Source organism: Hylobates moloch, unplaced genomic scaffold (genome assembly GCF_009828535.3).
Source record: "Hylobates moloch isolate HMO894 unplaced genomic scaffold, HMol_V3 SCAFFOLD_8, whole genome shotgun sequence".
In the NCBI taxonomy this organism is placed as follows: domain Eukaryota; kingdom Metazoa; phylum Chordata; class Mammalia; order Primates; family Hylobatidae; genus Hylobates; species Hylobates moloch.
Window position 1 is genome coordinate 47,137,785 of NW_026652283.1, and position 13,450 is coordinate 47,151,234.

Here is a 13,450-nt window from a genome sequence, read left to right on the forward strand (position 1 = left end):
ACTCTGACGTCTAGGCTGAAGGGCAGTGGCATGATCTTGACTCTCTGCAGTCTCTGCCTTCCAGGCTCAAGCCATCCTCCCACCTCAGCCACCCGAGTAGCTGGGACTACAGGTGCGTGCCACCATGCCTGGCTAATTTTTGTGGGTTTTTTTTTGAGACAGAGCCTCACTCTGTCACCCAGGCTGGAGTGCAGTGGTGTGATCTTGGCTCACCGCAACCTCTGCCTCCCGGGTTCGAGCGATTCTCCTGCCTCAGCCTCCTGAGTAGCTGGATTACAGGTGCATGCCACCATGCCTGCCCAATTTTTTTTTTTTTTTTTTGTAGTTTTAGTAGAGACGGGGTTTCGCCATGTTGGCCAGGCTAGTCTCAAACTCCTGACCTCAGGCAATCTGCCAGCCTTGACCTCCCAAAGTGCTTGGATTACAGGCGTGAGCCACTGTGCCCAGCCTCTTAATGTCTTACAATTTGTTTGTTGAAGATTTTGGGCTATCTGACTTAAAGAATTTACTGCAGTCTGGATTTTGCTGATTACATACTCATGATGCAGTTCTAAATGTTCTGTGTCCTCGCTATGTCCTGCAAATTAGTAGCTGGATCCAGAGGCTGGATTAAACTCTGATTTGATCACTTTGGCAAGACATTAGAAGGCATATGAATCAGTGGGGCACAGTGGCTTATACCTGTAATCCCAGCATTTTGGGAGGCCGAGGCAGGTGGATCACCTGAAGTCAGGAGTTCAAGACCAGCCTGCCAAACATGGCAAAACCTTGTCTCAAATAAAAATACAAAAATTAGCCAGGTGTGGCAGCAGGTTCCTGTAATCCTAGCTATTAGGGAGGCTGAGGCATGAGAATCACTGAACCTGGGAGGTGGAGGTTGCAGTGAGCCAAGATCACACCATTGCACTTCAGCCTGGGTGACAAAGATTCCATCTCAAAAAAAAAAAAAAGAAGGCATATAAATCTAGTTGTCTCTATGCTTGTGATTTTTTTCAAGTGTTGCCTGTATTTATTAATTCACTGGAGATTGTAAAATGGTGTTCTTAATTCTATAACTTTATTTTATTTTATCTTATTTATTTTGAGACAGGGTCTTACTCTGTTCCCCAGGCTTGAGTGCAGTGATATGATCCCGGCTCACTGCAGCCTCCACCTCCAGGGCTCAGGCGATCCTCCTACCTCAGCCTCCTGAGTAGCTGGGACCACAGGCACGGGCCACCACACCCAGCTATTTTTTTTTTTCTTTTGTAGAGATGGGGTTTTGCCATGTTAGCTAGGCTGGTCTTGAACTCCTGAGATCAAAGTGATCTTCCTGCCTCGGCCTCCCAAAGTGCTGGGATTATAGGCGTGAGCCACCGCACCCAGCCCTAGTCTTCATTTCTACAATGCTTTTTTTCTTGTATTTCCAGTTCTTTCCTCATTCCCTTCAGAATTGGAAGGCAGCTATGCTCACCACTATACCACCAACGCTCTCCTTTCAGAATTGGTTCTGTCATCTCATTTCTGAGTTTTTCTAGTTCTGATTTATGTTCTTTCACAAATATATTATATCTTTTTTTGGTGTCCTTTAGCTTGTTTGTATTTTGATATGCTTTGTGGCACATCTTTTTGGTGTGCTTTCATTGTCTGTAGTAATGTTATTCTTCTGGTTATTTTATTTTTTAAGACAGGCTGGAACACAGTGGCATGATCACAGCTCACTGCAGTCTCGACCTCCCGGGTTCAAGTGATCTTCCCACCTCAGCCTCTTGAGTAGCTGGACCACAGGCGTGTGTCACCACGTCCAGCTAATTTTTGTATTTTTAGTAGAGACAGGGTTCTACCACGCTGGCCAGGATGGTCTTGATCTCTTGACCTCGTGATCCACCTGCCTCGGCCTCCCAAAGTGCTGGGATTACAGGGTGAGCCACCACGCCTAGCCTTTTTGTAGACAGTCTCGCTCTGTTGCCCAGGCTGGAGTGCAGTGGCAAGATCTCAGTTCACTGCAACCTCTGCCTCCCGGGTTTAAGCGATTCTCCTGCCTCAGCCTTCTGAGTAGCTGGGAGCCAAGTAGCCACCATGCCCGGCTAATTTTTGTATTTTTAGTAGAGACGAAGTTTCACCATGTTGGCCAGGCTGGTCTCGAACTCCTGACCTCAAGTGATCCGCTCGCCTAAGCCTCCCAAAGTGCTGGGATTACAGGCCTGAGCCACTGTGCCCAGCCTTGACTTTGCTACTTTTCTATTGCTCATTTTATGTGAAATTATCTGAACTGAAAGAATGAGGTGGGGGTTCAGGAGAGTTTTTGTAACATTGTAGAGCTCCCTTGTCTGTTGTTTCCTGTGGCAGCTTTCTGCAATTTCCTGGCTCTGTTCCCCTCCTCCATGTTGGTCTTTAGCTCCTCATTTTTCCTCTGTTGTCCTCATCCTACTACATATTGATTCCACTCAAAGCTATTGCTGTCTTTCTTTCTTTTTATTTTTTGATACAGTGTCTCATTCTGTCACCCAGGCTGAAGTGCAAGTAGCACTCTCTGCTCACTGCAGCCTCCACCTCCTGGGTTCAAGTGATCCTCTCACCTCCGCCTCCTGAGTAGCCGGGACCACAGGCGTGTGCCACCATACCCAGTTAGTTTTTTTAATTTTTGTAGAGACGGGGTCTTGCTATGTTGCCTGGGCTAGTCTCAAACTCCAGGGCTCAAGTGATCCTTCTGCCTTGGCCTCCCAAAGTGCTGGGATTACAGGCATGAGCCACTGCGCACATCCCCTCTCCCAGGAATTTATCCTCAGTGTGGGGCATGGTAATAGAAGGAAGCCCTCATGGATCAGTTTTGACAGTTTGTAGGGAACCAGACCTGCTCCTGCCCTTTAGTCCTTCTCACTATGGGCCCCTTTCACTCACTTGCTATTTCATTTTGTTTTATTTTTTATTTATTGTATTATTATTATTTTTTTGTGATGGAGTCTTGCTCTGTCGCCCAGGCTGGAGTGCAGTGGCCCGATCTTGGCTCACTGCAACCTCCGCCTCCCGGGTTCACGCCATTCTCCTGCCTCAGCCTCCCGAGTAACTGGGACTACAGGCGCCCGCCACTGCGCCCGGCTAATTTTTTTGTATTTTTAGTAGAGACGGGGTTTCACGTGTTAGCCAGGATGATCTCGATCTCCTGACCTTGTGATCCGCCCGTCTCGGCCTCCCAAAGTGCTGGGATTACAGGCGTAAGCCACCGTGCCTGGCCCAGAATTCTTTGTTTTGAGATAGGGTCTTGCTCTGTCGTCCAGGTTGGAGTGCAGTGGCGCAATCTTGGCTCACTGCAGCTTGACCTTCCAGGCTCAAGCGATCCTTCCAAGCTCAGCCTCTGCAATAGCCAGGACTACAGCTGTGCACCACCACGCCTGGCTAATTTTTTTGTAGATATGGGGTTTCTCCGTGTTGCCCAGGCTGGTCTGGAAGTCCTGGGCTCAAGCAATCCTCCCGCCTCGGCCTCCCAAAGTGCTGGAATTACGGTGTGAGCCACCATGCCCGACCTCAGAATTCTTGATAACCCTGTGAGGATGGCTTAAGCTATACTCAGGTGTGTGACCTTGTACAAGTTACTAGCCTGTCTAGGCCCGTTTCCTTACCTACAAAATGGGGCCAAGAATAAACCTACCTCATAGTCATGAGCATTACATGAACTGTTATATCTTAGAAGCTCAGAAATGCCTGGTGGTGAATGCTATAAATATAACCTTATCATTATTAGTGAGTACCTAGGTTGTGCATGCCACCGTTGGGTGCTTTACACACATTAAATATTACTTGTCAGAATAGCCATGGGGGGGAGGTACTATCATAATGACACTTTAGATATGAAGAAACTGACGTTTTGAGGGATTGGATGATTAAATCTCTGACTCCAAACACACGCTTCCTCTAACGCGGTTTGGCCTTGGAAAGGAAGGCAGCTTCTTTCAAGACACCCCTGAGCGAGAAAGTCGCGTCATCCGGGGGCTCTCACTGCCCGATCCCACCACGTGGCAGTCTGGGCGGAATGCCTCTCCCCACTTTCTGGGTGGGCGAGGCCTGACTCCAGCCCCGGCCCTCCGCTCTAGACCTGGTACCACTGTAGATGCAATCCAAACTCCCAGAAATGTGCCGCCTTTCATAATCCCCAGCTGTCCACTACAGGTAGTAACTCCCCTGCTGCTCAATGTGGCGTAAATCTTCCCTTCCATAGCTGCGGGACCACAGCTCACCGACCTGGGACAAACGACAAAGACAGGGACCGAATTCCATCTCGCAGGCAGTAATTCCGCCCCTCCCCGCCCCGCCCCCCCCCCCCCCCTCCCCCCCCCTCCCTTCCCGTCCCGTCCCGTCCAGCTCTTCTAGCCCTGCCCCGCTGCTCTAGCCCAACCGCTCCCCACTGTTGGCCCCGCCCCTCCCCGCCCCGTCCAGCTCTTCTCGCCCCGCCCCACTCTTCTCGCCCCGCCCCTCTTCTCGCCCAACTGCTCCCTGCTGTTGGCTCCGCCCCTCGCCTCCGCCACGTTCCCCCGCCCCTCCCCCACCACCCCGCCCCTCCTCCACCACCCCCGCCCCGCCCCTCTCCTCGCCCAACCGCCCACCTCTGTTGGCCCCGCCCTCCCATCTAAGTCACGCCTCCTAGTAGGTCAATTTAGCTTCTGCAGCTCCAGAGCCCAGACTCCTCATTGGGCGCAGCACTATTCCCGCCTCTTCCTTGGGTCGCGAGCGCCGAACTCATCGAACGCAGCCAATGGGTGACACAACGGCAGCGCGGCGGGAGGTTCGATTGACCCGGTCTTGGCGGGTCGGTGAGTCTTGGCGGCTGTTAAACGCGCGCTTTGGGAACAGGAAGGTTGAGAGAGAGGTGCTGGGGTCTGCGTCTATCTCCGTCACTCTTTTCAGCCCCCTCCTGGTATTCCCCTCCTAACCTGGGTCTTTTACAAGCCCCGCGTGGCTTCCTGCTCGACCTCCCTGAGTCTGATCCTGGTTTCCACCTCCAGCCCTGGGAAATCTCCTTTCTCCGGACTCGCCCTCCCCACCCGGGCCTCGGACTTTCACCACAGCTTCTCTCTCCTGGCCAGTGATTACCCACCCCCACTCCCACCCCGCCCCGCCGCGCAACGACCTCCTCCCTTCACCCGGACTGGGACCATCATCCCCACTCCACTCCGCCCAGTCTGGGACTCCACCTGCCTCCTCCCCAATCCCACACTAATCTTTGCTTGGTCTCTTCCTCTTTGGCCTAATCTCTCGTCTCGGCTTACTGGGGACGGCCACTCTCACAGTTTGGGTCCAAACCCCAGTTCCTGGATGGATTCCCGCCATCCATGCCCCCTCTTTGATTAGCCGGTCCTCTCAATAATGTAGCAGCCCCCTCTACAGATTAGACCCTGGTCCTACACTCTTAGCCGCTGCCTGCTTTTGACCTTTGGCTCATGGGTACTTGACATTTTAAACTCCTAGGCCCAGGATGGTAAGTGTGGGCCTAGGGGAGACTGGGAGTAGCCCTGGGTCAGGGTCTAGTAGGCCTAGGCTGTAGGATCCTTGCAGGCACTGTTTCTGTTCTCCCCTTACAGAGGAGGAGCTTGGCTCCCAGCCAGCTGGCCAAGAGACAACCTGAACGCAGGTCCTGTGATGATGAAGACTGGCAACCTGGCCTAGTGGTGAGCACTCAAGGGGACAGGGAAGGTGGGTAGAGCTGTTTGGACAGAAAAGAAGCCAGGACTTGGTTTCTAGGGTTACATAGCCAATTCCAGATGCCTCTTTTGTATGTTCAGTAAACTTTTAGTGAGTACTTACTAGGTGTCAGGCATTGAACAAGATTAGTAAAATCTTTATCCTCAGGGTAGTCACTAGAAGCTAATATAGCCTCAGTTTTCCTGGTGGGAAAAGATAAGCAAAAGAGCCAGTTGGATTGGACCTTTTGACTCTGTTTGGAAAAAAGGGCTACACAACAGCAATTAGCAGCCAGCTCTTTTGCTCTTTGTCCCCTGCCCAGTGTCACAGAACAGTAGAGTGTTCTGGGCCTACCTTAGAGTCCTGGGCTCACTTGGGCCTAGATCTGACAGGTTGTGTCCTTCCAGTCCTTGCTCATACCCAAGTACAGTATATTCTACTTTAGGTTGGGCCCTGGGCTCTGCTTCCTGTTTTGGAGGCTTGTTGGGGCTGGCTGTGGGCAGGACCTATGTAAACCAAAATAAATAGGACAGTGCAGCATGGACTTCAGAGAATAAGAGCAGTTCAAGAAGTGGGGGCTTGGCCACTGGAACTTTGAAGGAAGGGATCAGCTACGCAAGGACTAGAAGGCAATTTTTGGCAGGAGCAGTGTGTGAATAAGGTGTGGGGTAGGGGTGCTGGTGTTTGTTTCAGGTGTGTCTTATAGGATCACTGAGGCTTCAAATATCCTGGCAAGCTGGTACAAGTGGATTCTTGCCTAATGGCTTGATGGGGCTTGCTCAACAGTTGTACCGTGGTGTGCAAGGGGCTCCTCTACCTGTGAAGGAGGCACATTGGCTGCCCCTTGCCACGTACATCTCTGCAGCTGGGTCTGCTGACAGTTGCTGGTTGCTTCTGAAGATGCTTTTAGTGCCAGTGTCCTCATGGCCATGGGTGGCCTGAGTGGGGAGTGGCCTCAGTGGCCTGGGAGTTGAAGGCAGCTGTATTCTTGCCCCTTGGAAACTCAGCGAAATGTTTGGTTGCTCCATCATTCCATGGAGCTTTTGGAGTGAAGCTTTAGGGCCACCAGGACTCCATGCTGTTGGTAGACTTGCTCTTCAGAGGCCCATTTTATTTACCTCTCTCATTGCCCCCGCTCAATTTAGGCAGGTTATTTAACCTCATTAAGCTCTAGTTTTCTCACTTCTTAAATAAGGATAATAAATCTATATAATAGAGTTGCTATGAAGATGATACACTATGGCGTGTGAAGAATTTAGCACAGTGCCTGGCACTTAATAAGCACTTCAAGTGTTAGTTGCCATTATGGTGATTTCTGTGGTCTTCTAGACTTCACCTTTCCCAATTCTCTCTCCTAGACTCCTAGGAAACGGAAATCCAGCAGTGAGACCCAGATCCAGGAGTGTTTCCTGTCTCCTTTTCGGAAACCTTTGAGTCAGCTAACCAATCAACCACCTTGTCTGGACAGCAGTCAGCATGTAAGCCAGAACTGCAACCTGCATGTGTATGTCTGTGCCCAGTCACTCAGCCTAGGTAGACTCCTGTCCCTGTAGACTCCCTCAGTGCTTTCTAGAGTAGCCAGAAGACACACATCTATAGGGGCTTTGGACCTGCCCACAGCTTCTGCGGCCTGCTTAGAGAGGTGTGCCTGACTTGTGCCTGGTTTATAGTAGCTACATGGGCACCAGATATCAGATGGTTCAGATTCCTGAGGAAAGGAGGGTAAAGGAACTAGGAACCTCATGTCAGCTCAGACTCTGACTCTGTATATGACTTTAAGGAGTACCACAGTCATGTATTTCCTCTAGTAAAGTCAAACTTTTTTTTTTTTTTTGAGATAGAGTCTCGGTCTTTTACCCAGGCTGGAGTGCAGTGGCACGATCTCGGCTCACTGCAGGCTCCGCCCCCCGGGGTTCACGCCATTCTCCTGCCTCAGCCTCCTGCGTAGCTGGGACTACAGGCGCCCGCCACCTCGCCTGGCTAATTTTTTGTATTTTTAATGGAGACGGGGTTTCACCGTGTTAGCCAGGATGGTCTCGATCTCCTGACCTCATGATCCGCCCGCCTCGGCCTCTCAAAGTGCTGGGATTACAGGCGTGAGCCACCGCGCCCGGCAAGTAAAGTCAAACTTAATCACCACCATGGCAGGTTCTGTGCATTGCCTCATGTAATTCTCACATTTTAAGATGAGAAAACTGAGTCTCAGAAGGGTTAAGTAATTTGCTCAGAGTAGGTGGGGCAGATCTGCCTATCTCCAGAGCTTTTCCACTAAGCTTTATGAGGAATGTTTTGAAAGAAAAGTAGGAATACCTAATGGAGATTAGTCATTTGTGCATTCAGCAAACATTTAAAAACAGTTTTGTGGCCGGGTGGGGTGGCTCACGCCTGTAATCCCAGCACTTTGGAAGGCTGAGATGGGTGGATCACCTGAGGTTAGGAGTTTGAGACCAGCCTGGCCAACATGGTGAAACCCCGTCTCTACTAAAAATACAAAAATTAACTGGGCATGGTGTCATACCCCTGTAGTCCCAGCTACTCAAGTGAGGCATGAGAATCACTTGAACCTGGGAGGCAGAGGTTGCAGTGAGTCAAGATCACGCCACTGCACTCCAGCCTGGGCAAGAGTGAGACTCGGTCTCAAAAAAAAAAAAACTAAATGAAAACAGTTTTGGGCCAGGTGCAGTGGCTCATGCCTGTAATCCCAGCACTTTGGGAGGCCGAGGCGAATGGATCACCTGAGGTCAGGACTTCAAGACCAGCCTGGCCAACATGGCGAAATCCCGTCTCTATTAACAATACAGAGAAAATTAGCCAGGCATGGTGGTGCATGCCTGTAATCCCAGCTACTTGGGAGGCTGAGGCAGGAGAATCACTCAAACCCAGGAGGCAGAGGTTGCAGTGAGCCGAGATCATGCCATTGCACTCCAGCCTGGGTGACAAGAGTGAAAATCCGTCCCCAAAACAAAACAAAAAAAACAACAGTTTTGTGTAATACTTGATAAATATACATATATCACATAAGTTATAAAACACACCCGTGAACCCATCATCCAGAACTAGAACATTGTCAAACCCATAATCCCTTTTCCCATCCCCAGAGGTAATCACTATCTTGAATTGTATCCATCATCTTTTGCTTTTATGATAGTTTTAGCATACATATAAAAATCACTAATACAGCCTTGGCAACAGAGTGAGACTCCACCTCAAAAAAAAAAAATTACTAATACATCGTTTAATTGGTTTTTTGAACTTTAAAAAATGGTGTTGGGTGGGCATGTTGGTTCACGCCTGTAATCCCAGCATTCTGGGAGGCCAAGGTAGGCGGACAGCTTGAGCTCAGGAGTTTGAGACTAACTCAGGCAACATGGTGAAACCCCATCTCTACCAAAAATACAAAAAAAATTAGCTGGGCATGGTGGCGTGTGCCTGTTGTCCCAGCTACTTGGGAGGCTGACATGGGAGGATCACTTGAGCCTGGGAGGCAGAGGTTGCAGTGAGCCGAGATTGGCACCACTGCACTCCAGCCTGGGTGACAGAGTGAGACCCCATCTCAAAAGAAAGAAAATGGTGTTAAAATGGTGTGTAATCCTCTGGGACTGTTTCATTTAGGATTTGTTCAAAGTTGTCCCGTGTAACTACATGGCATAAGTGCAGTTGTGGGAGTGCACAACAGGAGACCTACGGGTCTGGAGATTGGGGAAGACCTGCCTCTGAGAGATGTGCTGTTAAGTCTTGAAAGATATGAGGGGTTAGACAGGTGAAGGGAGTGAAAAACATTCTAATAGAAGGAACAGCTTATTGGAAAGCCTGGCAGCAATAGAGGCAGGTACTGAAAAGAGATTATGGGGAGTTGGGGGATGGTGGTGAGAGATGAGAGTTGGAGAGCTGTGCGGAGGCGAAGAGTGGAAGGCCTTTCAGAAGCCAGGCTAGGAGAGTCTGGACTAAGGTCACTGAAGAGCTTTAGAAGTGTTTTAAGTGGGGGTAGGAGGTAACAGCAGTATAGAATATCTGTTGGATGGGGAGAGACTGGGGGTAGGGAAACTAGTGAGAAAGCTATTGCAGGTGGCCAAGCAAGAGAGGATTATGGCCTGGACATGGGTTTTAGGGGAATGGGGAATGGGAAGAAGTAGGTGGATTTTGAGAGATACTTAAAAATTACAAGCAGAAAAACTTGGGATTGATTACACGTGGGGAGAGGGAAAATTGAGGATGAAGTTGGGATTTTAGGCTTGGGCAAGGTAGATGGATGGTGGTGCCATTTGCTGAGATAGGGAACACAGAAGAAGAATGGCATTTGGTGGGAGGGAGATGGCAGGCACTGTAATCAGGAGGCCCATGAAGTTTAATGTATTATACAAAAGCTATTCTCTTTTAATAGCAAAGTTACAGAAATAGAACAGAAGATACACAACATTAAAAATGTACTTGCAGGCCAGGTGTGGTGGCTCACACCTGTAATCCCAGCACTTTGGGAGGCTGAGGCAGAAGGATCACTTGAGCCCAGGAGTTTGAGACCAACTTGAGCAACATAGTGAGACCCTATTTCTAAAAAACAATAAATAAATTGGCTGGATGTGGTTGCATGTGACTGTAGGTTGCATGAGGCTGAGGTGGGAGGATCGTTTGAGCTGAGGAGGTCAAGGGTGCAGTGACCTGTGATACTGTCACTGCACTCCATCCTGGGTGACAGAGATCCTGTCTCAAAAGGAAAAAAAAATACTTGCATAGAGGAAAATTCAGAAAAGTATAGTTAATGGGTAGAATCTGCTGTATGATAAGAATGCTACTAACACTGTTTAGTTGCTGTCGGTAAGAAATTGTATTTTAAAAAATCCATTGTCCAGAAGATATGAACAGGTTTGTTTATAGTTGTTATAAAATTGAAGTGCTGAAACTTGTTCACTGAAACATTTTGACTTGTATTAATGCTTTACATCTCTACATTTATATTAAGAATTCACACAAAAGGCCGGGTTCGGTGGCTCACGCCTGTAATCCCAGCACTTTGGGAGGCCTAGGCGGGCGGATCACAAGGTCAGGAGATCGGAGATCGACACCATCCTGGCTAACACGGTGAAACTCCGTCTCTAGTAAAAAATACAAAAAGTTAGCTGGGCGTGGTGGCGGGCGCCTGTAGTCCCAGCTACTCAGGAGGCTGAGGAATGGCGTGAACCCAGGAGGTGGAGCTTGCAGTGAGCCAAGATTGCGCCACTGCGCTCCAGCCTGGTGACAGAGTGAGACTCTCTTTTTTTTTTTTTTTTTTTGAGACGGAGTCTCGCTCTGTCGCCCAGGCTGGAGTGTAGTGGCGCGATCTCGACTCACTGCAAGCTCCGCCTCAGCCTCTCAAGTAGTGGGATAAGGGCCCGCCACCAGCCCGGCCTATTTTTTGTTTTTTAGTAGAGAGGTTTCATGTGGTCTCGATCTCCTGACCTCGTGATCCTCCGCCTCGGCCTCCCAAAGTGTGGTTACAAGTGAGCCATGCGCCTGGCCATGAATCTGTTTTAAAAAAAAAAAAAAAAAAAAATTCACACAAAATGAAAATGAAAAATGCAATACCTGTTTCTGTCCCTTTTTTCTATCACAGTGATATATTAGGTATTTTTTTTTTTTTTGAGACAGGGTTTGTCTCATCAGGTGAGTGCAGTGGTGTATTATCTCCATTCTCCTTCAGCTGGAGCTTGGTGAGCTAACACTGCACTTAGAGAGCGATGGTGATCTTTAATTCCTTTTAAAATCAGAAGAAAAAAATACATAGTAATCCAGCCTGATTATATTATTATATTTATCTTTATACCAATGTAGTCTTTTTTGTTTTTGTTTTTTCTTTTTTTTGATAGGGAGTCTTGCTCTGTCGCTCAGAATGGAGTGTGGTGGCGTGATCTTGGCGCATTGCAACCTCCGCCTCCCAGGTTCAGGCAATTCTCCTGCCTCAGCTTCCTGAGTAGCTGGGATTACAGGCACCCACCACCACACCTGGCAAATTTTTGTATTTTTAGTAGAGACACGGTTTTACCATGTTGGCCAGGCTGGTCTTGAACTCTTGACCTTGAGTGATCTGCCTGCCTTGGCCTCCCAAAATGCTGGTATTACAGGCGTGAGCCACTGCATCTGGCCTCTTTTATTTATTTTTTTTTAAATGGAGGAAGGGGTCCCAAAGGCAAAAGTGCCTGGGTCCCACAAGAGTCATAGTGTGGCCTTGGAGATGAGGACTTTAGCCTTAGACATGATGATTTTGAAGTCCCTGCAGGAGATCTAGGTCTGGAGTCAGTTGTAAATGTGGATGTGGAGTAAGGTATAACTAGAAATACACCTGGGACTCATTAGCATAGATATATTTTATACCTGGTAAGTGGATTGGTGAATGTGTAGTCAGAAGATCTGAGGGCTAAACCCTCAGCCCTGGGGAGCACTGACTTTTTTTTTTTCTTCTCTGAGACAGGGTCTTGCTGTGTCGCCCAGGCTGGAGTGCAGTGGTGCGATCACGGCTCACTGCAGCCTCAGTCTGAGGCTCCGGTATTGCTGCCACCTCAGCCTCTGGAGTAGCTAGGACCACAGGCTTGTGCCACCAAACCTGGCTAACTTTTAAATGATATGTAGAGACCAGGTCTCACTGTGTTGCCCAGGCAGGTTTCAAACTCCTGGGTTCTAGCAATCCTCCTGTCTTGGCCTCCCCGAGTGCTGGGATTACAGACGTGAGTCACTGCAGCTGGTTGGGAGCACTGAGCTCTTGGGGTGGGGTGAGTGTTAAAAGGCAGAGGAAAAAGAGCTCGTTAGGGGACTGAAGATGAGATCCCAGAAAGGTGGAGAGTAGTGTCATGGAAATCAAAGGCAGGAAATATTTGAGGAGTGGCCAGCTTTGTCAAGTAAGATACAAGTCCATTGGAATTAGGGTCATGTAGGCCATTCGTGATCTTGGCCAGAGTGGAAGGGGCAGAAGACAGGAAGATTGGGAGGAAAGAAGGGGAGCTATATAACTTACTAGAAGTTTGCCTGTGGAGGGGAGGAGATAAGCAATCAAATGAATATTTGTTTTTAAGATAGGAGATAATTAAGTCCATTTTAAATGCTGGTAAGAGCTAATAGAGAGGGAGAGGTTGAGATACAAGAGTGATCAGTCATAACCGAGTGATTCTCTGCAGAAATGGGAAGCTTTAGCCTTGGTGGGGAGGAGGGATGCTGTCTCTTATCTATCAGAAGGAAAGATTGGTATGAATTATCAGTAACCAAATGAAGAGAGAATGAGAGCATGCTCCCTCCCCTGCCCCCTGCTATAGAGACTGCTGAGTCACCAAACCAGATCCCTGAAGATTGGCCATTCCTTTTTTTTTTTTTTTTTTTTTGGAGACATGGTCTTGCTCTGTGACCCAGGCTAGAATGCAGTGGCGCGATCTCAGCTCACTGCAGCCTCTGCCTGCCAGGCTCAAGTGATTCTTGTGCCTCAGCCTCCCAAGTAGCTGGAATTATAGGTGCCCACCACCACACCCCGCTCAGTTTTTTGTACTTTTATTAGAGACGGGGTTTCACCATGTTGGCAAGGCAGGTCTTGAACTCCTGACCTCAAGTGACCTGCCCGCCTTGGCCTCCCAAAGTGCTGGGATTACAGGCGTGCACTGTACCCAGCAGGCCATTCCATTTTGCAGGCTGAGCCCTCAGACGTTTTTGGCCAGGGGTCTCCACATTCTTCCTTACCAGTTATGCAAGCCTGTAGTTCTCCCTGCAGAACCTATGGTTCCTGTGTTCTATTGAAAGTCTTTTTAAATTTAGAGCGTAAATTCTTGGCTACTCAGAGCCT

The 13,450-nt window shown here is 49.0% G+C and overlaps 1 protein-coding gene across 4 annotated transcripts in view; it reads left to right on the forward strand.

Annotated features, from left to right (window-relative positions):
- The first annotated feature begins 4,807 nt into the window (after positions 1-4,807).
- The window catches only part of RAD54L (RAD54 like), a 32,580-nt gene continuing 23,937 nt past the window's right edge, over positions 4,808-13,450 (forward strand). For 3 of the 4 annotated variants that reach the window (XM_032160725.2, XM_032160729.2, XM_032160727.2), the window contains exons 1-3: positions 4,827-5,452; positions 5,556-5,642; positions 7,014-7,133. In XM_032160725.2, coding sequence (XP_032016616.1) covers positions 5,450-5,452; positions 5,556-5,642; positions 7,014-7,133 — 210 coding nt within the window. In that variant the 5' untranslated portion in view covers positions 4,827-5,449. Of the gene's footprint in view, positions 5,453-5,555; positions 5,643-7,013; positions 7,134-13,450 lie in introns of all 4 variants that reach the window. The other variant, XM_032160726.2, reaches the window with a different exon arrangement.